We start from the raw sequence: 25,298 nt of genomic DNA on the forward strand, positions 1-25,298 counted from the left end.
TTCATAGGAAACAATATGTGACGCGTTAATACGACTTCCGCGAACGACTTCTTTCCCGTTTACGTTAAGAGTTTAACTGAAGCAAAACGCATACACGTTAATGTCGTTGTACATAACTACTTAAGATCAGAAATTATTTTCAGTCTCCATAATACTTCGTTTAATAATTCGTTTTCAATTAGATTTAATTATACACAGGAGTCTGTATTAGTCAGAAGAAATTCTCGTTCCACTGACAAATTGAAGGACTTTACACTAAGGAAATTAAAATATTTTATGGCATAAACTGTACTTATTTTTGTTACATACATTTTTCACTCATACTGGTTATTCCTTCTTTAATCAGATTTTAGAATTTTACCGGATTCGTCTCTTGAAGACATAATTTAAAAATGTTCCCCCAGTTACATCTGTACAAAAAGGAGTGAATTTAAATAGAATTTAAGTGTATGTCCCAAAGTGTCATCTGAAATGGGCAAACAGTAATTAATATATTATATACTAATATATAGTATATATTAATAATATACTAATATAATATATTTCATTTCAGTCCCTGTGTTTTGTGTGTGTGTGTGTGTGTGTGTGTGTGTGCATGTGTGGGTCATCCAGGAGGATTCTGATTTGCTTAAGTATATCAGCCACTTATTTTAGGCATGATACGTCAGTACTGAAATGCTTGTCAAGAGTGTGAGCTGAATGTGTCTCACTGTTTCTATGGCAGCAATGAAATTAGGAAATTAAAAGAAAATAACTGATCTACATGCCTGAAACTTTAGAACCCCATGAGTGAATGTTGATTTAAATGTTTTCATACAGTATATAAACTGGTTGCTCCTCCCCCTAATTCAGAGGCCATTTGTGTGAACAGCTGATGAAGGACATCTGCCCAGTTGCTCTGGAAAACAAGTGTACTTCACCACAATTTTAACTGGCCATCATCGTATCTCCACCTCTTGAGTCAAGATGGCTTCATAAAATACAATATAGAATACAATATTGCCAAAGTACAGAAAATGTTTACATTTTAACTTCAAATAATAATAATAATAATAAAAGCACTGTCATTGATAGCAACAACAACAACAAAAAAATACTAACAATATTAACAGATAACAATTTAATATTTTTAGCGTAACTTTAACAAAACAGAATTTTAAATATTATAACTACTTAACTTGTTGCAATTCAGCAAAGAAGACTGTGGAGGGTTAATTAGTTGTAGGAAGTAAGAATGAAGGGAGACATGGTGTAATATTACGGTAGATGGAGACAGAGACATGTGTAATAGAGAGCAGGCATTAGTGCTAAATGGGCTTATCTCACGTGGCATGATGAGACAAACAAATATCAAACAAAGACACGCATGAAGGACGATTCCAAATAATGATAGCAAAAGGGGGTTTTAAAAGGGTTTTTTTTAAATGGGTTTAAACTCAAAAGGATTTATTTATATGTAACATCACTCTCAAGAAACATAAATCATATTTAGCTGGGGCTATAAACAAAGAACCGAACTACACCATAACACAACCTGACGACACATACAACGAAGTTACAAACAACATATACTGAGACTGAGAAACAATCATACAATAAAACAAACATAAACTAGAGAATCTGAATCTGTCTTTATTTGCCAAGTATGCTCACACATACAAGGAATTAGTTTTTAGACACAGGAGCCCACAGTGCACAGCAACTGACAACATTACACAAACATTACACAACCTGGACACACACACACACACCAGTAAACTTTACATGTGCAGAGTTGTATGTTGCAATAAAGTGCTAAGTGCATCTGCAAAGGACTCCATGCAGACTGCCTTAGAAAAGGAGTATAAATATAAATATGGAGTGCAGAAGAGTCACTGGTTGAGACTGTAGGTGAGTGTTTCGGAGTCACTATCACCAGATAAATCTTGTGCCGTGCAGGAGTAGAAGATTCAGAGAGCTGAGTGAGTGAGACGATGTCCCCAGATGTGGAGAGTTGGGGTGTAGGCCGTGTCTGGAAATAACATTGTTATGTCCAACCGTTCATGAGTGTGATGGCGTGTGGGGAGAAGCTTCTCTGTAGTCTGGTGGTTGTAGTCCTCAGTTGACAAAAATGCCGGCCTGAAGGGAAACGTTGGAGCAGGTGATGTCCAGGGTGTGAAGGGTCAGAGATGATGTTCTCTGCATACTTCTTGGTTCTGGAGGTGTGCAGAGCCGACAGGGTGGGGATGGTCCTCTCTGCAGCCCTGATGATGCAATGCAGTCTGTGGGTGTCATGTTTAGTGGCTGAGCTGCCCCACACAGTGAAGGAAGCGGTGAGAACAGATTCTACAGTGGCAGTGTAGAACTGCACCATCAGCTTCTGGGGTAGATTCAACTTCCTCAGCTGACCCAGGAAGTACAGCCTCTGCTGACACAGGAAGTACATCATCTGCTGTGCTTTCTTGATGATTTTGCTGATGTTGCAGTACCATTTGAGAGAAGAGCAATGGAGAGAGAACACAGCCTTTTGGAGCTCCTGTGCTGATGGTCCTGGTTCCTCAGGTGACCTTCTTTCACCAGATAGGGAATGCGACACACAAACGACATGAATAACCAAGCTGAGTAACATTGATAATAAAAGCATACGTAATATGGAAATATGAGCACAAACCACGAGACTTGCTAACACTAAAATACCATGAGACAGAGTACTACAATGTGAAAGCACAACAATGCAAAAACAACGTTGCCCCAAGACAGAGACCACAGAGGTGAGCGCTACAATTTGAATCACAATGTTTCGACAAGAATGAGAGCACAGCAATAAGCATAACTATGAAACATTGACCCACAATGAAAGCAAGAAACAGATTAAATATTTTTGGTGATGACATGGTTGTCTCTGTCTTTCAGGTGATTGTGTGGTTGTCTCTGACTGTCTTTTAGGTGATGACATGGTTGTCTCTGTCTCTCAGGGAATGACCTGGTCGTCTCTGTCTCTCAGGTGATGACATGACATTTCCAGTGGACACAGGTCCATTTAAAAAGAACTCAAAGTTTGAGAAGGTAATGGCACTTTTGGTCTTGTTGACATTAGAGTCATTTGATGACTTCTGAGTCCCCAAGTCTTTTGATATTATGTGGTTTATACATTGTTTATAAGCTTTTGATAAATTTTTGGCAAAACTATGTTGACTCATCCTTGTTCATAAATTATTAAAAGTCAAAGTTATTATTTTTATGGGTCATCGGAAAGGGGGGAGCATGGGGGTGGAAACCCAGTTTGATGCCTGGGGTGTCTGAATGTGGGGAGCAGGGGGCAAAGGTGGCAGCAACATGTCTTTACTTTTCATTAAAGCAACGGACACAACGGAACAGAAAAAGAGCAATTTAATTGCTATCACAACTTGTAGTACATATGTGCATACAACATTCTCTCAAGGCACCAGGAGAGCAGATAAAGCAGCACCAGCAGCGTGGCTTGGAAGCACTACTCTTTAGAAATGCACAGCACTGTTGGACTGCACCTGTGGGTTTAATTGTAGAGGAGACAAACAACAACAAGAAACGGGTGCAGAGGGTGATTGAGAGGGAGGGAGGGGTGTAGGGAGTGTCAATATGTTGTTGATTGAGAGGGAAGGGCGTGGACATGTGGATCTCTCTTGAGCAAAGAGGCCGGATCACTGTGACACACAGACTCCACACCAGGGACCGTATATATCAGGGGTCAGCAACCTTTGAGACATGGAGTGCCAACTTTAACATTTTTAGTCAATGAGTGTGCCGGGGGGGGGGGGGGGGGGGCACTTTTCAAATCTGGAACACAGTGCAACATTAATTTTCGTCAGGTAAATGTTCCTTCGCCTGTTATTGAGGGGTGTTTCTTTATACTACCACATATCATTTCGGACAACACTGCAAAGAATGTGACGGCGTAAGTATAAACGCCTCCGCCGTTCGCGCAGGTTCACTCGAGGTGTGCGGAGTCACTTTCGAGTATAATCCATAATAAGTAATCTATGGAGTCAAATTAGGGTCTTTAATGGTGACGAAAAAATAATAATATCGCAAATATAAGATTAGCATTTTGCATTTTACGTTCCTAATTTGTTTCTGCAATACTTTCCCTCTTTTGCGTTTCTTTCTTTTCTTTGTGCTTCACATTTTATTTTGCTGCTTTTTTTTGCAATACTTTCTCCCTTTTGCGTTTCTTTCTTTTGTTTGCGCGTCATTGCTTTTCTTTGCGTCTCGCATTTTACGTTCATAATTTTTTTTTGTGCTTCTCTCTTTTCTTTGCTCCGGTTTTACCCTCTGTGTGGGGGCGGGGAAAGAGGCGTGGCCAAGAGCAAAAGGCGTACTATGAATGTTCAGCGTCAGTTCAGCTTCCTTCCACTCGCTGAACTGAACTGCTGTTGCAGCGCATCTGGTGTTAAAGGAAGAGAGAGGTTGGGTGTGTGCGAGGTGGTGGCGCATTTCAGGGCATTGTTTTTATTCGCTCAGGTTTTCAAAAGATCATTTCAAACCGACCTCAGTAAAATGTTAATAATAATAATAATAATATATTTTTTTTAAACGAAGTTTTAAAAGGGCACTTTCGTTGATAAAGGGCAGAGTTGGTGGTGCTTTAGCACCTGATGTCTATGTCTGCACGCATATACCTGTGGTCCAGCTGGGCGACCGTCTGCCATGATACCGAGGATACCAGTAACCAAATTGCCGCTGTGTGACGGTTCAACTGATGACGCTGAACGTTCACAGCACGCCTTTCGCTCTTGGCCACGCCTCTTTCCCGGCCCCCACACAGAGGGTAAAACCGGAGCAAAGAAAAGAGAGAAGCACAAAAAAAAATTATGAACGTAAAATGCGAGACGCAAAGAAAAGCAGTGACGCGCAAACAAAAGAAAGAAACGCAAAAGGGAGAAAGTATTGCAAAAAAAAGCAGCAACATAAAATGTGAAGCGCAAAGAAAAGAAAGAAACGCAAAAGAGGGAAAGTATTGCAGAAACAAATTAGGAACGTAAAATGCAAAATGCTAATCTTATATTTGCGATATTATTATTATTTTTGTCACCATTAAAGACCCTAATTTGACTCCATAGTAATCCAGCCTTGACGTGGCTCAGGGATTACGTCACACGCAGCGCCGTACGGCCGTAGTGCCTGTAAATAAAAAATTGAATGGTCCAATGAAGGTAATTTAAAAAGCAGCACATTTCCTCACTTAAAAAAAACCCTGGACAGGACGTGAAATACGGACATGTCCCGGGAAGTACGGACGTTTAAGCCTTGTTTATACTTTCGCGAGCAGGGGCGCAGATGGCACTGGGGACGGGGGGACATGTCCCCTCCAGATTTATATTGACCCCATCTGAAATCTAGCATCTACAAGCATAAACGTATATATTGTAGCCTACAGCTTGGTCCCCCTCACTTCAGAATTTCCATCTGCGTCCATGTTCGCGAGTGACCGTAGCGCTTGACTCCGCCCACCTCGCGCGAACGGTGGAGGCGTTTTATACTTTCCGCGTCACATTCTTTGTTTTGCTGATGCTGGTCCAGCGTGGCGCGAGCCAGCAGTGGCACGCGTGCCATAGGTTGCCGACCCCTGGTTTATATAATGGACGATACGTCACCATTGACTCCCATTGTGAATATTTGAAGCTACCAGCGTCATGGACGCTACCATCTTGGATGCACTTGCGCAGTAGATGAAAATTGGAGCCAGAGCATGCGCATTAGAACCGGTAGGCAGGACAGTATCTCCGCCCCAACTCTGATCACATTCGTTAGGATATAAATTCAAAGTTTATGTTTTTTTTTTATTTAAAATAATTTTCTAATTTAAACTTTGCTTTTGTCAAAGAATGCTCCCTTAGCAGCAATTACAGCATTGCAGACCTTTGGCATTCTAGCTGTTAATTTGCTGAGGTAATCTGGAGAAATTTCACCCCATGCTTCCAGAAGCCGCTCCCACAAGTTTGATTGGGTTAATGGGCACTTTTTTCGTACCATACGGTCAAGCTGCTCCCACAACAGCTCAATGGGGTTGAGATCTGGTGACTGCGCTGGCCACTCCATTACCGATGGAGTCTGCCTGCTTCTTCTCTAAATAGTTTGTGCATAATTTGGAGGTATGCTTTGGGTCATTGTCCTGTTGCAGGATGAAATGGGCTCCAATCAAGCGCTGTCCACAGGGTATGGCATGGTGTTGCAAAATGGAGTGATAGCCTTCCTTATTCAAAATCCCTTCTACCTTGTTCAAATCTCCCACTTTACCAGCACCAAAGCAACCCCAGACCATCACATTACCTCCACCATGTTTGACAGATGGTGTCAGGCACTCTTCCAGCATCTTTTCAGTTGTTCTGTGTCTCACAAATGTTGGTCTGTGTGATCCAAAAACCTCAAACTTTGATTCATCTGTCCATAACACTTTTTTCCAATCTTCCTCTGTCTAATGTCTGTGTTCTTTTGCCCATATTAATCTTTTTCTTTTATTAGCCAGATATGGCTTTTTCTTTGCCACTCTGCCCTGAAGGCCAGCATCCCGGAGTCGCCTCTTCACTGTAGACGTTGACACTGGCATTTTGCAGGTACTATTTAATGAAGCTGCCAGTTGAGGACCTGTGAGGCGTTGATTTCTCAAACTGGAGACTCTAATTTAATGAGCTCAGAGCGTGCATGGAGAGCCTCGTGCTGCTGTGCACAGCTGGAAACTCTGCCCAGCAACAACGCACAAGTGAAACGCCATACGGTAAGAACAGAACTCTTCTGTGAAATCATATAATGAGGCTGTCCCCCAGTTGAGCCAGGAACCTGTCCTGAGTGCGGACTCAAGGCCTGGTCAGACTCATCACAGTGAACCATTCAGAGTCCACTCGAGTCTGATGCTATTTACATTTATACCACAGAGTCTCTGAACAAAAGTAAAATTGAGGTTACTTCCACAAGGTAAGCTTTGCTTAATCAAAATCAATGTGGGCTGGTTCTACCTGTAAACATGTAGTTGCATACATACACATGTGCGAACACACACACACGTGCAGACACACACCTGTACAGTCTTCACTTGCTGGGTCTGCAGGGGGTGAGGAGGACCCCAGCAGCTGGCTGGCAGAGCTCACAGTCTGCACGCCAATCACAGACTTCAGTTCTGCCCTGGCCCCGGATGTCACCACCTTGAACTGCTGCGGCTGGGCGACGGCGTCCACCGAGCCCTGAGACGTGGCCGGTTTGCTCCAGTTGTGAGGCAGCGCCAACACGACCGGCTGCCCCGTTTTACTCAGACCGGTGACTACTTGTCTTCTTGCTCAGTTGTGCAGCGGGGCCACTTCTCCTCCTTCTCTGGTTAGAGCCTGTCTGTGCTCTCCTCTGAAGGGAGTAGTACACACCATTGTAGGAAACCTTCAGTTTCTTGGCAATGTCTCGCATGAAATAGACTTCATTTCTCAGAACAAGAATAGACTGTCGAGTTTTAATTGAAAGTTGTTTTTTTTTTCTGGCCATTTTCTGAGTTTAATCGAACCAACAATTGTAATGCTCCAGATTCTCAACTAGCTCAAAGGAAGGTCAGTTTTATAGCTTCTCTAATCAGCAAAACTGTTTTCAGCTGTGCTAACCTACTTGCACAAGGGTTTTCAAGGGTTTTCAAAATATCCGATATAGCCTCCTTACAGAGTTAGCAAACACAATGTACCATTAGAACACTGGAGTGATGGTTGTTGGAAATGGGTCTCCATACATCTATGTAGATATTGCATTAAAAACCAGATGTTTACAGCTAGAATAGTCATTTACCACATTAATAATGTATAGAGTGTATTTTTGATGCATTTAATGTTAGCTAAATTGAAAATAAAACTGCTTTTCTTTCAAAAATAAGAACATTTCTAAGTGACCCCAAACTTTTGAACGGTAGTGTATATACGGTCTCTGCTCCACACACACAGAGCTCCGTTACAGATAGTGTCAAATTTATGGAATTGAAGTTGGGGTTGTAATAAACATATGTGAGACTTTGAACGACCTATATTGGTTTTCATTGCACTTTAAATTTATTTTAATGTGCTACTGTGCTTTAAAGCTCTAGCTTGTCGTTAAGAATTAAAGGAAGATCCTGACCAAAAGGTGAAAAACTTCTGTTTTGTCCAGAAGTGCGCCCTCTAGCGTTGCGCAGTCAATTTTCTTCAGGGATACATACTTACAATAAAGCCGCACATAAACCGGTTACTTCTCATTTCATCCATACACCTGGTGTATTTATTTCCAAGCCATTGCACGGGTACTGACAAAAGTTTAGAAGAAACGAAAGGAGAAACTTGTCGTCCATACGTGTATGAACCTCTATATTTACAGACGTCAGTAGGACTTGGAGGACTGATCCACGGTGATCTCGGGCACACACGAGACCCTCTTGGTTTAAATCGAAGTCGTTGACGTTGATTTGTTTTCGAGGAAAATGGCGTCCGGTGTGAGGCAGGAGCTTGCCCAGCTCATGAACTCGAGCGGCTCTCACAAAGATCTTGCCGGAAAGTGCGTACTCCTTTATCACTTACCGCTACATTTTCTGTTTTGTTCGTAAACGTTTCAGTCACTAACGACGAGGTGCAGAAAGTGAGACTACAAAGTTAATGTTAGAACAGTTAGCAGGCTAGCTAGCTAGCAGACCCGTGTTTTGAACCATAAGCTGTAGCTAGCGTTAGCTTATCGTTAGCTTCACAGTCTGATAACTTCAGGTCCGGTATATGTGCACAGTGTAAACACCAATATTGTGTTACCCATCTGACGAGATGTATTTAGGTTCTTAATTTTTTTCGCTTATCCATATGGGCAAAATACTGACCATGAGCACATTAATTAAATTTACATAGTAGACCCAGATGCAGCTTGGTAGCTTTTTAACGTAACTAGCCCGCTGGATAACGATGCTAACTATATTAATACTTATGCTTATCTGCCATATACTATATATGCAGTTTTTTAATGCAGTAAATAATGCTCTGGTGGCTATGTCAATGCAAATACTAAAGTAGTTGACTTGTTTAGCTTGACAGATAACTTGCTAGCTAACTAGCTACATGTCTTGGGAATAAATAAGAATAAATCTAAATATAAGCTCAAAGTTTTGTGTTTGAACAGACAATGAATGTGTTTTTTTTTGGGTTTGATCAAACAATGAATGTGTTCTCAATGTAATATTGCGTTATTTTAGATATCGTCAGATTCTGGAAAAGGCTCTGCAGTTTACTGATGCAGAACAACTTGAGGCCCTGAAAGCATTCGTTGAAGCTAGTAAATACCTCAGAACACTTTACATTTAAATGAATACCGTGATTATTTAATTATTATTAAATTATTTAGTTTTTATATCACTCTCTCTAATTGTATAAACAATAAGGTTTATTTTCTTCTGGCAGTGGTGAACGAGAATGTCAGTCTGGTGATATCCAGGCAGTTGCTGACTGACTTTTGCACACATCTTCCAAATTTACCTGACAGTACAGCTAAATCAGTTTATCACTTTACCCTTGAGAAAATTCAACCCAGAGTCATCTCCTTTGAAGAACAGGTGAGACTAACAGTTACTTACAATACATAATGCTTTCACCAGGTTATTTGTCCATGTAATCAATTTTGTGTTGTTTAGTCAGTGTTATAGTGAATAGGTCTGATTTAATGACATTTAGTATGAAATAAACACTGTGACAGGTGGCTTCCATTAGACAGCATCTAGCCACTATATACGAAAAGGAAGAGGACTGGAGAAATGCCGCCCAGGTGTTAGTGGGTATTCCACTGGAGACAGGGCAGAAGTGAGTAATGCTTTACCCAGCAAAGCCTTTGATACTGCATAGAAATGGACAGTGCTGTCTGCCAGCCTAATATGCAACAGTGTGATATGATATCTCCTGTGGCTTTCAGACAGTACAATGTTGACTACAAACTGGACACATACCTGAAGATTGCCCGTCTTTACCTGGAAGATGATGACCCTGTTCAGGCTGAGGCCTACATTAACCGTGCCTCTTTACTGCAGAATGAATCCACCAATGAACAGCTGCAGATCCATTACAAGGTGCAAGTGCACTTCATCATAGAATGTATGGTGTGCGACATGTACAGCATGGAATGCGTTGTCATTCATAAAATTCATAGCAAATACAGTTTTGGAGGCGGGGGTAACAGGTTTGAGTAACAGGTTTCAGCCTGATTGATCATTGGCTCTAAAAGGTTCCTGTCTCGTTTCCTGTGTGTCACTTGTCCGTGTGTTTACAGGTATGCTATGCCAGAGTTCTGGACTACCGACGGAAGTTTATCGAAGCAGCTCAGCGCTACAACGAGCTGTCCTACAAATCCATCGTCCATGAGAGTGAACGCCTGGAGGCCTTAAAACACGCCCTTCACTGCACTATTCTGGCCTCTGCAGGTATTTAATATTTGGTCTTGTTTGTTTCTAGAAACATTGAGTTGTGGTTTAGAATTTGCCTCAGGTTGAAGTTTGCAGTTGAACCACTATGCTTACACGGGCCCTGATTGGTCTGTATGCTCACACCGGCTCTGATTGGTCTGTATGCTCACACGGGCCCTGATTGGTCTGTATGCTCACACCGGGCCCCGATTGGTCTGTATGCTCACACGGCTCTGATTGGTCTGTATGCTCACATGGGCCCTGATTGGTCTGTATGCTCACACTGGCTCTGATTGGTCTGTATGCTCACACCGGCCCCCGATTGGTCTGTATGCTCACACCGGCCCCCGATTGGTCTGTATGCTCACACCGGCCCCCGATTGGTCTGTATGCTCACACTGGGCCCCAATTGGTCTGTATGCTCACTAGGGCTGCCACAAACGATTATTTTAATAGTCGACTAATCACCGATTAATTTTTACGATTAGTCGACTAGTCGGATTGTACGTTAATTGAATATAAAACATACAGCTTATCACACTAGAATGCAACTGCTATTATATAACCATCATTAGATTTCAGCTATAACTAAAAATAAAAACAATTAAGATCATAGTTCATTAAACCTTTAATGAAATATGCAGCTTGTTGCAACAAACAATTATTAAAATAAGGATAAGGCACTGCCTTAAAAAACACAAAAATAAATAGGCCTACATTAATAAAGAATTTTTTTTTAGGTTTTTCTTTCTTTCATTAGTCTCTGGCATCAAACTTCGCTACATTTAAATCAAATTAGGTAGGGACCTGAAACTAAGGAGTTATTCACAAAAATAAAGTTTTGGTCTCACTGACGTTACAGAAAATACACGAATGCGTGCTAAGGCTAATTAAACCAATCGCCATCACTAATGTTAACTTTTACAGTTACCACGATAAGCAGGGTTGCCAACTCTCACGCATTGAGAGTGAGACACACGCATTTGACCGTCTTCACACGCTCACACACCACACATCCGATATCTCACGCCGAAAAAAAAGTTGGCAACCCTGCGATAAGTAAGTACTAAGTTAACGCTCTGTTTATGGTAACTTTAGCAGCTAACGAGCAATTTAGATGACAGAGATGACTGTCCCTATTCATCGTTGTCACAAGTAGCCACAACATGCTTCAGGTACGTGGTTGTGCTGCCGTGGAAGGCAAGTTCTGCCTTGCAGATATTGCACGCGTTTCGGAACCCGACTACGGAAAATGATCCCGCACTTTTGAGTTCCGTAGCCGGGTAGCCACGATACCAGAGCCTGTCTGTATAACGTCCTGGGATGTCGTCAACTGTCTACCCCGGTTTCCACTAAACTGCGCATGTGCGTCAAGGACAGAAACGCAGACGCAGCAGTGGAAACTGTCGCAGCAGTTTGGAGAGGAAAAAAAACGACGCATCGACTAATAAATTAGTCGTCGACTATTTTAGTAGTCGACATAGTCGTGACTAGTCGACTAATCATGGCAGCCCTAATGCTCACACCGGGCCCCGATTGGTCTGTATGCTCACAGAGGCTCTTATTGGTCCATAGGGCAGCAGCGTTCCCGTATGTTGGCTACACTGTTCAAAGATGAACGTTGTCAGCAGCTGGCGGCCTATGGGATCCTGGAGAAGATGTATCTGGACCGCATCATCCGCGGAAACCAGTTGCAGGAATTTGCCGCCATGCTGATGCCCCACCAGAAAGCCACCACTGCAGATGGTAAATTACACAGCAGCACTGGGACCATGACATGAGCTGCGTGAGGACATGGGCTCCACTGGCACTGCTGAGTGATTTGGAGTGGACTAGGGAGACATTTCAGCTGTTTTGCATCTTTTGTTCAGGCTCAAGCATCTTGGATCGAGCAGTTATTGAGCACAACCTTCTCTCTGCTAGCAAACTGTACAACAACATCACTTTTGAAGAGTTAGGAGCACTTTTAGAGATCCCACCTGCTAAGGTAAGACTGCATTTGATCAAAATAATTCTGTCAATGTATGCAAACAATACGCAGAACAAGTCAGGACTCGGACGAGAGAGTGAGTCAGGACCTCCATTTCAAACCCATTTGGGTTCAGTAGGCAACTACTAGGACAGACCAGCAATGGCTCCCTCCTGTAGTGCCTTGATTAATCTGCCTCAGGGTCGGGGGGTGGCATGTTAAGAGGATTTCAGCAAGGGACAGTTCAGCCCCTGCACCCACTGGAGTGTCCTGCTGTGTGTATCTGAGGTGCTCCAAACGTCTGTTCCAAGTGTGGAAGTTCCTGAAGGTTACCTGCAGGTGAGGGAGGAAGTGGAAGCCACAGGATGTAGTGGACTGGGTGTAGTGCCACCTGTGGTACATCCATGATGGCCACAGCTGAACGCCATTTTTCTCATTTATAAATCATAATCAGGCATGAAAATCTGTCACCTTTCGGCGAAATTCGCTGTTTTGAAGTTGAAAAGGGTGACCTACGTGAATCGTGTAGATCCGAGGAGTTTTTTGTTGGGGGGGGGGGGGTCGAGAGATTATATGTGTATTTTTTTATTATAATATTGACTTAATAAGCAAACAGAGCACTTCCGAAATCGGCAATTTCAATGACACAGTGGCCAGCAGTTTCCGCCCAGAACCTTCATAGAGGCCAAATAGCGTTTCAATAATACGAACGTTCTTCATTCATGTTATTCATTTACTGCTAAGCGGGACGAGAAGCAGGACCTAGTGCTACACCGGGGACAAGTCAGAAGAGCGTACATTTACCAATACATTTACCAGATCGTACATTTACCACTACATTTACCAGATCGTACATTTCCCAGTGGATTTAATTGGGTTATTAATGGTTTCAATCGTTTTCATATTTTGCGGTAAAACAAAGTTACTGCCGTTCGCTACAGCGTTGAACACTGTCAGATCTAGCCACAAGCTCTTGTGAAATAGGTAGACGGGCCTATTAAGTTCGCGTCAACCCCATGTAGTTAACGGTGACACAAAATGAGAAACAAGATTTTTTTTCTAGTGTGTCTGTAGTTGTAACTGGTGAATCCAGGGACGTGTGAGGATAACATTCGCGCCAGGGCTGAAAAGGTTGAAGATGAAGTTGTAAACGCTTGTCGTTTGAGTCTACCCTGTGCTTTAGCCCATGTTAGAAAATAAAAACACGTAAACCTGGTATTTTTACACTCATTTTCGCTGCTGATGTATTTATTGGTTCATTAAGACGTAATGGTTTTGACTGAGCCATCTGGAATGGCGAAAGCGGCTTCTCGTTTACGGATCTGGCTCCATACATTGAATCCATTGACAAGACAGTCAAAAAAATTTTTTTTAATGGATTTTACTATATTTTACAGAGCCCGTAAGGTGACATCATGTAAAAAATAATAACGCGTGGCCACGACTTATTAACACGTGGGAACAAGATACTAATGTCGCCTTTCACATGCGGCAACAAAGTTTATTTTTTCACAGCAAAGCAAGCAGATCCCAGGGATGTTCGCGAACTGACTGCCCAAGGAAGGTAAACCTGGCTTTATATAAAGTAATTAGTGGTGGGCCGTTAACGGCGTTCGTTAATTTGATACTCTTATCGGGCGATTTAAAAATTATTGCCGTTAATCTGTTCTTAAAGTTGGGTTGGGAACTGGGTCAAAATGGGTAAGCAAACTATGATGACTTTCAACTTGATAGTTTAGCTCGGCTGTATTCCTAACCAAATTGCACAGTAGGGGCGAGAACGAGTTTTCAAACCTGTGAATTACAAATCGTACGTGTGTTTACATGGATGCAGCCACGAAGTCGCCAGGTTTGCTTCATGGAAAATTCATTTTTAGGAAGGTAAAGTGTTACCGGAGCGGAGCTCGGAGCGGTCATTTTCTGCATGGTCCTAACGCTAGATTCGTCGCTATTTAAATATTTCTTTTTAACCGTTAAAACTGCAGAGGACCAAAACCGGCTTTTGAAAAAGTGTCCGTAACCCCCCCAAATTACGTCCGTGAGGTTAAATGTACTAAATGTTGGCTTACATTTCAAATATCATGTTTAGCCGAATAAACATGTTATCAACCCCTTATAATGTACAGTATGTAGGCGTAATAAATTCATGTTTAACTGAATAAACCGTTGAACACGAGTACCCTACATTTTATTGAGCATGTTTTTTTTCTTCAAGTATCAAAGTAGAACAGCTTCCTCAAGCAGTCATTGATGCATTTTGGAAACAGGAGATGAGCCCCTGGTCTAATGCACCCCCTGTATAAAGAAACCCTATCTCAAAAACTGACTTTTAGTCATTACTTGGGTAGCACGCATATGAGCTATTTTAATATAAATTAATCTAGATAAATTTCAAGATTTCAGTGAGATTAATCTAGATAAAAAAAAATAATCTATGCCCACCCCTAAAAGTAATACTTAATTATCTTGTTCGCACACGTTAATTATCTCGTTCGCACGCGTTAGTAAGATGTGGCCACGCGTTATTATATTTTTTTACATGATGTCACCTTACGGGCTCCGTAATATTTGGCATCACCTGTCGCTGTATCCCCGTACACCAGCAAAGCCCCCCGTCGCCGTATCCCCATGATGTCACATGCCCCGCCCCCCGGTCTTCTCACCTTTTTAACCCCTGACCCATTTTCATGCCTGCATAATGTTCTTCAAAATGTGCACAGAGGAACGAGCCTGACTCCACCTCCTTACTGCCCACAGTTATCCATAAACGGTCCATGCAAATTACCTCATGAATACTTAAAACTTGGCATACTTGATGAAAACTTCTTCATTCTGGCCAGGTGCTCTTTTCGTGCGTATGCACCATTTATAAAAGGGCCCCAGGTGCTGAAGGCGCTGCTGACCTCCGCTGTAGAGCCAAAGATCGAGACATCTCCAACGTTCAAGACTGTATATCCAACCTTCATAGCAGTAGTGAAATTTGTGAGAAGGAGTGGAGCCCCAGCAGGGAAAATACCCATACCATTAATATCTATTATACATGATTAAGTCTTGCTGCTACCTAAATGTACAGTTTTCCTCAGATATTGCAAGATTAATTTTTCACGTTGTCTTTTAAATTGTGATTACTTCCATGATTTGATTATTGAGCAGTTTCTGAATGAACATTGTTCAGGCTAAACTGGGTGTTTGTGCGGAGGCATATATGTTTGATGTATAATACATGTAATATGTGATTGTGGGATCTAGTATATGCATTACATATGTAACGTGTGTGAGAGATCTAGAAACATCAGCTCACATGTTTTTTTTTTTCTGCTGTTCACACTAAATGTATGAGATAAGAATCAGATCTAGATAGCAATCCTGTTTCTATTATCCTGTTTCCATTTCTCTGCAGGCAGAAAAGATTGCTTCCCAGATGATTACAGAGGGCCGTATGAATGGCTTTATTGACCAGATAGACGGCATTGTCCACTTTGAAAGTAAGTGGGATCTTTGAACTGCAACTGTGTGTCTGTGAAAGTTCAGGTGTTAACAGAATTCCGTTGTTTGTTTTATTAGCGCGAGAGCCGCTACCCACGTGGGACAAACAGATCCAGTCACTATGCTTCCAGGTCAACAATCTACTGGAGAAGATCAGTCAGGCAGCCCCCGAGTGGACAGCACAAGCTATGGAGGCCCAGATGTCCCAGTAAACCTCACACTCAATTAATTCAGTCACATTCTGACATCTTGCCACCTTTTAGGTCAAAAACAGGCACTTTTAAAGGACTTGTTAATAACGAGACTGCAGAGAGCAAGCCATCTGATTGATCTCTTATGTTGTTGGATATTTACAGCACATGTGGTGATCACAGATTCACAGTGCCTATCTAAGGCTTTCAGGCTCATGTTATAATATTCTGGCCATAATTTGTGGAGATGGGTTCATTTCATGTCTTAATAAACTTGTGTAAAAGCCTGCGTTCTTCAGGTGTCTGTCAGTGTACTGGTTTTGTTATAAATATGTTTGTGAAATTTGATGTGCTGTAGTTTTTCTTATTTATCTGTTGATTTGCAAATATTTGAATGGTTTATGGCTGGGGTGTCAAAGGCAATTGCACCGGGGGCCAAAACTCAAATCGCACTTTAGGTCATGTGCCGAACTTTAACTCTTCTACTCTCTGTAGCTTCTGGTCTACATTCAGGTTTTTCAGCTTGTCCTGATGTCTTTCTCGAAGTGCCATTTTAGATTAAATTCCTGAATTACAGCCACATTAGCTCCACAAATAAGACTCACCAGTTAACCGGAAATGTCAAACGTATTAGGGCGAAATGAAGAAGCCAGAGGAGGGGGAAATTGCTCATTTTAACAACTTATTGAACCCACCACGATACCAGTTTAATTAAACAGAACAACAGTATCAGGAAAGAGAGAACCACTTTACGGTTGAAAACACACCGACTACTTAAACCCAGCCAGCAAATCAACATAACAGTGACTTAGTTGGAACCCGGGAGCATTTTGAGCAACATGAATACTCCCTAATTATCAACTGTAGTGCTATGAACACGACGCCACAACATACTCAGCTCAGAATCAACAGTTTTCAGAATCAACTTTACTTTTCGTCATTGTTAAGGGCTAGCTTAAAATGATTGCAGATAGTAACAGACATTTGACTTGAATGATGTGGAAATGTTGCCAGTAAGGCAAGGCAGCCGTTGTCGCTGGGCCATTAATAACAATAATAATAGATCAATGTAAAATGATCTCGTGAGCCAGATGTAATTGTATTACAGGCCGGGTATAATGTGAATAGATTTTGTCTCATATATATATATATATATATATATATATATATATATATATATATATATATATATATATATATACACTCCTTATGTAGACTTTGATGTTCACTAATTGATAAATGAGTACAAATTAAACAGCCAGATTTGATCCTCAGTATCGTCCAAATCTGTAAAAAGCAGAGAAAATTGTGTGTAAACGTTTCTGAAGGGAGAGATTAAACTATAGATTGGTCTGTGTTTGTGAAAGGTATGGTTAACGAGGGGTGTGTGCAAGATGGTTCATGATGTGACCTCAGAAGATCTCCTGATCCTTCCTCCTGACAATGTCTCTCTTCAGCTGACACGTAGAGCAAGGCAAACAGAAGACTGAGACCATGTAGTCTTCACACATAGACCCCTAGAGACAAAACCATGAACGACTCAGTCCTTGAAATCTGTACACATAGACCTCTAGAGACAAAACCATGAACAACTGGACAACAAAATCATCAATAATTAAATATATGTAATTTAATTTAGGTTAAATCTGCAATAAAATTTATTCAGTTTTTGCAATATTAAATAAGTGCCCCAAAAGGAATTTTGAGAACTTCAGAAGAGGAAGGTTTGATGGAGGGATGACCCTATGTCCTGTGTTTTACAGGTGCTCTCTGGTCCTCTTACCTTAATGTTGTATTTGGTTCTGTAGACACTCCGCATGGGCATACCCAGACCACACAAGCAGCACTCCCCCATGTGACTGGCAATGTTACAGCCCAGGCAAGGCAGGCAGAAGAATCCACACAAGCCTGATAGGTGAAAAACACACAGAAGACTTAGGTAGTACAATAATAAACGCAGATGGTCAGATAGGTTAGTGCTTGATGGATCTCCAACACCAGTGCTAGTTGCCAAGAACTGAGTGGCTTGGTTTTGGCTTACATGTGCTACAGTCAACACAGCAGTCTAGCAGTCCTGTCTGGAAGGTTGAGGGAGAAAATGCTCGAGGCTGGGTGGTGATCTCCATGCTATTCTTAACCTTAATCATGCAATTTTAGCCTTTAGAGAGAGATAGCCTTTGTTCCTTTAAAAAATAAAGTGTTATTGTTAAAAGATATATCATATAGTAAATTAAGCAACTTGTTGATTTTAAATTGCAGTCAAAGCACTATTACAAATCTATATGTATGCTATCATATGTTTACAAAACAAATTCCACCACATTTTAATAAAAATATGTACTGTATATTATAAATTGAGAACAAGCTTTACCTGATTAAAGATGTCTAGTTAAATATACAATTATGTTGAAGTAAGCAATCCAATGTGTGCCACCAGACAGGAGGTCCTTTATACACAAAGATCCACTGACACGAGAATGAGTCAGGTGGGTTTAAAGTCTCACGGTGTTGGTATATTGTGCACACACCCACAGTCATTTTCCCAATTTACAGCTTTCCCACCCAAGTTAAACCAAATGACCCTTTTTATGGTGCATTATAAAGCACTAGGTAATATATTCATAAAAGCACTGCACTATATTGTACAGTGAGGAAAATAAGTATTTGAACACCCTACGATTTTGCAAGTTCTCCCACTTAGAAATTGTGGAGAGGTCTGAAATTTTCATCTTAGGTGCATGTCCACTGAGACATAATTTAAAAAATCCGGAAATAACAATGTATGATAAAAAAATGTTTGAATATTATTTTTAATGATTTTTAATGAATTATTATTGGTGGTGTGGTGGTTAGCACTGTCGCCTCACAGCAAGGCAGTCTGGGTTCAATTCTCGGTCTGGGCTGCTCTGTGCGGAGTTTGCATGTTCTCCCTGTGCCTGTGTGGGTTTTCTCTGGGCACTCTGGTTTTGTCCCAAAGACATGCATAGTTGGTTGATTGATCACTCTAAAGGTGTGCGTGTGTGTTGGCCATGTGGTGGACTGGCAACCTGCCCATGGTGTACCCTGCCTTCACCCAGAGATTCTGGGATTTCTGGCATTGGCATATATGCCAATACAATGAATAGACTGGAAGTGTCATTGTTTACGGTGGTGTTAGTCTGTAGCATTCAGTCTTTGGAGGACCACTTTCAGTACACTGAGGGACCAGTGTAACATACTTGAGGACAGACTTACCTGTGGAGAAGTGACAGATATTGATGGTAGTTTACTTTGGTTAAATATTGAAAGAAAACGAAATGTTTGTTTTCATTTATCAACTGTTCAAGTATTTTTTAAATGTATTTTATTACAACTGTTTTGTTTTTACGTAAGGGTACGTGAATTTCATTTATTTTGTATGGTGGTATAGTGGTTTGCACTAGGTTCTGGGTTTGATTCTTGGTCTGGTCCGCTTTGTGTGGAGTTTGCATGTTCTCCCTGTTCCCGTGTGGGTTCCCCCCCCACCACCACCACCACCATCACCACCATCACACACACACCCCTCCGTGACTAATGGGATTAAGCAGTAAAGATAATGAATGGATGGGAGATATTACATTGCGCAAACCTGTTCCAAATGTTAAAAACAAAAGAAATGAAGGATACAATAACCAGCAGTCAACTGGTATATAGACAGTCAAACAACCCTCAGGTGTCAGGTTCCCTAATGGCCCACTCCCACCTGAGGGTCGAACACGATGAAAACAACAACAGGACAACATGGAATACTGCTACTTCTGATGGAGCCGGCCGGCAGGGGGCCTCCGTACCAAGATAGCAATGTCTTGCTGTCAAATACCACACTGTATTTAAAAGTGAAAATTATTAAGAACATTTTTGTGAGTTTTCTGCCCATGTAAGGTTAGAAACAATAGCAGAATTACACAGATTTGTTAAAATTCTTCATTGAAACAATTGATTAGACCATATGGTTTTACAGTTATGAATATCAGCAACTCCCCTGAGCTACTCTACCAACATGTTCATGGGGCAAACCTCACTCTTTGCTGAATGGGTGTCAAAGGTCGAAGAAAATACACTACAGGATGTGAGACATTACAGGACATGACACACACAATATATTTATTGTTTTGTATCCCTATAAAACATGGATACTGAAAAAACAAACATCATATTTGCACTGTTTCTTATATGCTGTCTTGATACAGAGAATACATGTATGACTGAATATGTGTATTATTAGTCTGAAAACACGAGTGTATATATGATGTGTAATTAGTGTGATAACATATATGAGTGTAACTCTCATGTTATCTGGTTAGCCGGTGTCCTAGATGTGCCATAATTTGTCTTTTCAGATTATGAATATTAGCTCTTCAGACTTTGTTCCTGGACTAGTCGTAAACTGTGACCTCAGAGTTCAACCTTCTGATGTCAGCATCGAGAGCACAGAGGGCAAGTGATTTCCTGTAATGTCTTTATTTTCCATGAAGACAAATATAAAGGGTAGCCATCCAGGTATAGGCCCATAGTCGGCTAGAGGTAGTGATGTCAAATTCGAAACTCGGAATCGAACTGTATTTCGATTATCGATTCATTTGAATCACGGTGTTCCGAACACTGTTTCGAAGTCTGTATCAAAAGGGGAAAGTCATGTGACTGTTCCAAAAACGGGTTTCGTTACGTCACGCAGTTTCGATATGTTTCTAATCTTTTTAGTCCGCACTTAAGTTCAAGCAGCTGGTCTGAGATCAGAATATTTACAGATTACTTGTAATTACAGATTACAAATGATTACTTGCAATGTTTAATAAATAAAGGATTACACAAGCATTTCCCTACCTTGCAATGTAAAATGAATAATGTCAGCTATATATCAATCCACTGACTAACAGTGTATCATCATCAAAAATACATCTTAATGACATTCTTAAAACAACCCTGTTCTCTGCAAAATTATGTTTTTATGACTAAAATTTAGGGACACACTATGCTATGGGGGAATATTTAATTCCATTTTTCATAAAAATAAAAAAAAACATTACTTTTGTTTCTGTTAAGAAAAAGTTGTGGATTTAGGCCCTGGTTGCTCACAAGGCCCTGATTGCTTGTTTCACAAGATCGAATTATTTTCTGAATCAATTGGTTCATTTGATTCGATCTCCCAAAAGCCCCACTTTTGCCATCACTACCTAGAGGAGTAAACGATGCGCAGAGTTGACCTCAAGAAACGCAGTCTATGCAGCTCGCAGGGAACGCCTCCTTAACGCTGTTGGCGGCGCAATGTGAAGACGTGGACCTGCAGGCTTAAATAATAAACTGAGAAGTTAGGACAGGTGCACATGATCTCAGTCAATGACTGACTGGGATTGAGTAAGTGGTGGAGTGTGTGTGGGCCAGGGCTGGCTATGGCGTCAAATCCAATTCAAAAATGGCGAGCGCAGAAAATCACTTAGTGCGAGGAAAACTTATTTTGCAAAAATGCTCTTGCGCACGCAGAGATTGCTTCCTCGCGCGAGCAAAACTACTCTTGCGCACAAGGAGAGAGTTGCTTACGCGAGGAAAATTTGTCACACCCTTTCTGCTTGCGATTAAGCTCCTGCTCGCGGAGCAGATCATTTGATTTGACACCTCGCGCGAACCTGCGTTTATACTTGCCGCGTCACATTATTTGCAGTGTTCTCCTAAACGATTTGTGATAGTATAAAGTAGAGGTGTCAATTCCAGGTTCAGAGATTAAAAGTCCTCACCAGGATTTTGCTCAGGCTTCCTGGATTGTGTTGATTCCACTAATTTTACCTGGATTGCTAATTAGAAAATCTAGCAAGCTTGAGCAAAATCCTGGTGAGGACTTTTAATCTCTGAACCTGGAATTGATACCACTAGTATAAAGAAACACCCCTCAAAAACAGGGGAAGGAACATTTACCTGACGAAAATGTATGTTCAGCCTTGTTCAGAATGTAGACAGCGTGCCTGTCAGTACGCAACATGCAGCAAACACCCCCACCCCCCCTTGCTCCAATTTTATTTGTTGGTAGTGGCACACTCATTGACTAGAAATGTTAAAGTTGGCACTCCATGTCTCAAAGGTTGCCGACCCCTGGTATATACATTGTATACCAATGCTAATGTCGGACTTTAATATGTACAAAGAAACATTTGTAGATGTGCCATTTGGCAAACAGTATAACAATTTTTTTCACAAATGGATAGTGGACAGTGAAGCCAAACAATACACGCTCAAAGCAGAGGGATAAATGTGGTTAACTACAGGTACTAGACAGGTTGCAGATATCTTCCCATAATTTGGTAGAAAACGGAAATGTTCTCAGGGTGAATTCTGCAGAAAGAGCAATTCGCTTCCATGTCCTTTATAAACCATTGTAAAAAAATGTTTTTGATAGATAAACTGTATGGATAAACTCATCATGTTTATGTATGATATATATTTTGCTGGCAAGGTCCAGGGGCCTCATGTACAAAGACTTGCGTGGATTTCTTACTAAAAATTGGCGTACGTACAAATCCAGAAAATGGCATAAAAAAATTCAGATGTATCAAACTGTGCGTACGACGGAATCCATGCACATTACTTTTGTACATGCTAATCAACGTAGAATTGAGCGCACACGGTGACACGCCCCTCTATAAATATGCAAATTCATTTAAATTTGCCCTGCAACGGAGAAGTTTGCTCTCTGATCTATCAAACCATGTCTAAACGGGGGAAAAAAGAGGAACTTCACCGAATGTGAAAGTAGAGACGCTCCTGAATGAGGTAGAAGTGCGGAAAAAATGTTTGTTTGGCACGTTGTGGCATTACGGCAAAACGCAAAAGGTCTGAGTGGGATAGCGTGTGTGAAGCTTTAAATGTTGTGGGATCAGAATAATATAATGCACCTAAAAATATCAGTGACGCGCTAACTAGCATCAGCGACTCAATAAAATAATTTTGTTGCTTACCAAGTAGCCACCCGTCACGCACTCTGCTAGCTTGTAATCTTATCCAAACCATGCAGTTTGTAAGGATGTACTAACCATTGGTGTAACGAATCAAGGGAGGGCGGGTGTGACACAAACGCAAGTATCTATGTAATTTATTAATTTAAACAAAGACCAAAAGGAACAGGAGAACAACTAAGGACAGGAGAATACACACTAGATCAAACATAAGCTAGACAGCATAGCAACCAAGCAAACACACTAATAGAAACACTACTTAAAACACAATGCAAGAAATAGAAACTTTAGACACACCACAGGAAGGACTACTACAATAATGGATGAACAAACAATACTAAAGCATGACAACCATAACACAAACAGGACTGAAATAACTGAAAGACTAAAAAGCAAGAAGACTAGAACGCACAGGGAATGCATACACAAACTAGAAGCGAAAGACAGGCTACAACAGAACCTAACTACTAAGGGGAACAGAATGACAGGGAGAAATATACAAGATGTGAAGGAAAACACAACTACCAAGGAACAACTACATAAACCAGCAAAGAGATATGAGAACTAAAACAGGGAAGACAAGACAGAACAAACCAGACCAGCACACAGGAGAAACGAAGGGAGAGTACAGGCTACTGAGCGCGGAGAGTAGTGATGGGACATCTGAAGCTAGGCTTCGAAGCGTGTACCGAGTAAAAAGGGGCGTGTCCGATGAAGCCCCGCTTCGGAGCTTGTGTCATATTGAGCAAAATCACGTGATCAGCAACAAACGAGGCCTCGCATTACATCGGCCACGTCATTGCTTCATTTTGCGTATCGTTTTTCTAAATAAAAGCGCTATGAACCCTGTTGCTTCGTGTTGTAGTAGGTGGTTAAATTTAAAATCTGGAACGTTCTAAATTCTTTTTGTTTGATCAGGATGTACATCAGATTCACACATCAAAAACAGTCTAAAAACCATTGGAAGAGGCAAACCTTATTTGTAATATTAAAAACATTTTACATTTGGCAGACGCCCTTATCCAGAGCGACTTACATTTTATCTCATTTTTATATAAGTGAACAATTGAGGGTTAAGGGGCACCTCAGTCATGGCCTCAGGCCTGGGGATCGAACCCACGACCCTCCGATTACAAGCTCAGTTCCCTAACCACTTCCCTTCCCTAACCACCAGGTCATGACTGCCAAACCAGATCTAGAAGCCCCAAGAAGCAATTATTTTAAACACATTCTGTTTTTTTTAAAAATCAGTTTCTAACTCCAAATATTCAGTCACTCAACAATCACTCAATTCCCCATAGTAAAGTACAACATATCTTCATTGTCAAATACGTTCATGACATACAAGAAAACCCAACACAACCACTAATGGTCAAGGATTAGATTGGCTACAAATCATTTTAATAATTAAAACATGACAATTAAGTATGATTTAAATGATTCTCCTGTTCCTAAACATGAGTTTGATGGAAACTTTGTGACAATATTGCATTTACACATTTTTGAAAGTATGATCCAACTGAATGACGAGGCTGTTACAGTTTCACCAGCAGATGTCACTAGTGAGTGATGAATGAAGCCTCGAGTAACGAACCTTTTTGCAAAGCAAAGGGTTGGAAAGCTTCATTGCTTCAAGAGGCTTCATTTGCCCATCACTAGCGGAGAGAAGCATAGACCGGAGCGTGCAGGAAACATGGCAAACACAAATACAATGACCGACACAGGAGTGAAAAACTAGGGGGGTTATATACACAGAAAACAAGACGGTGAAACAAGACTCAGGTGTGTGTATTAATGACGAGGGCGTGACAGACAGGGGTAGGAACGAATGGGAGCGGGGAGCTAGGCGGGACCAAGGAGGAGGGAGGGGCTGGACGTGACAATTGGGTTGATCCAGGCCAACGTGCCACTACATTAGTAAGTTTTTACATCACAGATTATTTGCACGTTTATGGAATTAAAGTGCTTTCTATTCACATAAGCAAATTCCTCCTCAGATGGTGCCTTTATAGAAATGTGTGTGCAGTCGATCGCTCCGATTAGGGTTGCATTATCGCTGCAAATTGCGCTTTAATGTTTGCCTGGTCAACCGCTTCATATGGGAACTTTATATAACTAGCTGACATGCAGATGATCCCATCCAAAACAGCTGGCATGGCCCGGCTCAGAGATGACTGGGATCTCCCAGACCGGGCTGCCAGTTCGCTTTGAAACGAGCCAGTTGCCAGGAAGCCGAGCGTTGTCTCTGGCAATGCGCAACTCCTCGCGTTTCTCTCTCCAAAACTGGACCCAACTCAACACAA

General features: G+C 41.4%; 2 protein-coding genes across 2 annotated transcripts; one reads left to right on the forward strand and one right to left on the reverse strand.

Annotated features, from left to right (window-relative positions):
- The first annotated feature begins 8,267 nt into the window (after positions 1–8,267).
- cops4 (COP9 constitutive photomorphogenic homolog subunit 4 (Arabidopsis)) lies at positions 8,268–16,331 on the forward strand. Its single transcript, XM_077019111.1, has 10 exons — positions 8,268–8,511; positions 9,191–9,270; positions 9,396–9,547; positions 9,688–9,791; positions 9,901–10,054; positions 10,255–10,405; positions 11,963–12,133; positions 12,259–12,374; positions 15,757–15,841; positions 15,921–16,331. The coding sequence occupies exons 1-10, from the start codon at positions 8,438–8,440 to the stop codon at positions 16,052–16,054; spliced, it is 1,221 nt and encodes a 406-aa protein (XP_076875226.1). The 5' UTR covers positions 8,268–8,437; the 3' UTR covers positions 16,055–16,331.
- An 878-nt stretch (positions 16,332–17,209) lies between these two features.
- Positions 17,210–18,412, reverse strand: plac8.2 (placenta associated 8, tandem duplicate 2). The gene is made up of 4 exons (XM_077020895.1): positions 18,075–18,412; positions 17,817–17,941; positions 17,445–17,550; positions 17,210–17,320 (listed from the first exon to the last, which is right to left on the reverse strand). The coding sequence occupies exons 1-3, from the start codon at positions 18,178–18,180 to the stop codon at positions 17,446–17,448; spliced, it is 336 nt and encodes a 111-aa protein (XP_076877010.1). The 5' UTR covers positions 18,181–18,412; the 3' UTR covers positions 17,210–17,320; position 17,445.
- Between the last annotated feature and the right edge of the window lie 6,886 nt (positions 18,413–25,298).

The sequence above is a fragment of the Brachyhypopomus gauderio genome, chromosome 10 (genome assembly GCF_052324685.1).
Source record: "Brachyhypopomus gauderio isolate BG-103 chromosome 10, BGAUD_0.2, whole genome shotgun sequence".
Lineage (NCBI taxonomy): Eukaryota > Metazoa > Chordata > Actinopteri > Gymnotiformes > Hypopomidae > Brachyhypopomus > Brachyhypopomus gauderio.

What these genes read in the sequence shown, in the direction of transcription:
- plac8.2 (XM_077020895.1), bottom strand. Translation starts at nt 18,180, where the DNA reads ATGATTAAGGTTAAGAATAGCATGGAGATCACCACCCAGCCTCGAGCA. An exon ending in CTGTGTTGACTGTAGCACAT is followed by an intron (nt 17,942 to 18,074) that starts GTAAGCCAAAAC and finishes TTCACCTATCAG; the next exon opens with GCTTGTGTGGATTCTTCTGC. An exon ending in GAACCAAATACAACATTAAG is followed by an intron (nt 17,551 to 17,816) that starts GTAAGAGGACCA and finishes TTTTGTCTCTAG; the next exon opens with GGGTCTATGTGTGAAGACTA.
- cops4 (XM_077019111.1), top strand. Translation starts at nt 8,438, where the DNA reads ATGGCGTCCGGTGTGAGGCAGGAGCTTGCCCAGCTCATGAACTCGAGC. An exon ending in GAAAGCCACCACTGCAGATG is followed by an intron (nt 12,134 to 12,258) that starts GTAAATTACACA and finishes TCTTTTGTTCAG; the next exon opens with GCTCAAGCATCTTGGATCGA. An exon ending in TAGAGATCCCACCTGCTAAG is followed by an intron (nt 12,375 to 15,756) that starts GTAAGACTGCAT and finishes ATTTCTCTGCAG; the next exon opens with GCAGAAAAGATTGCTTCCCA.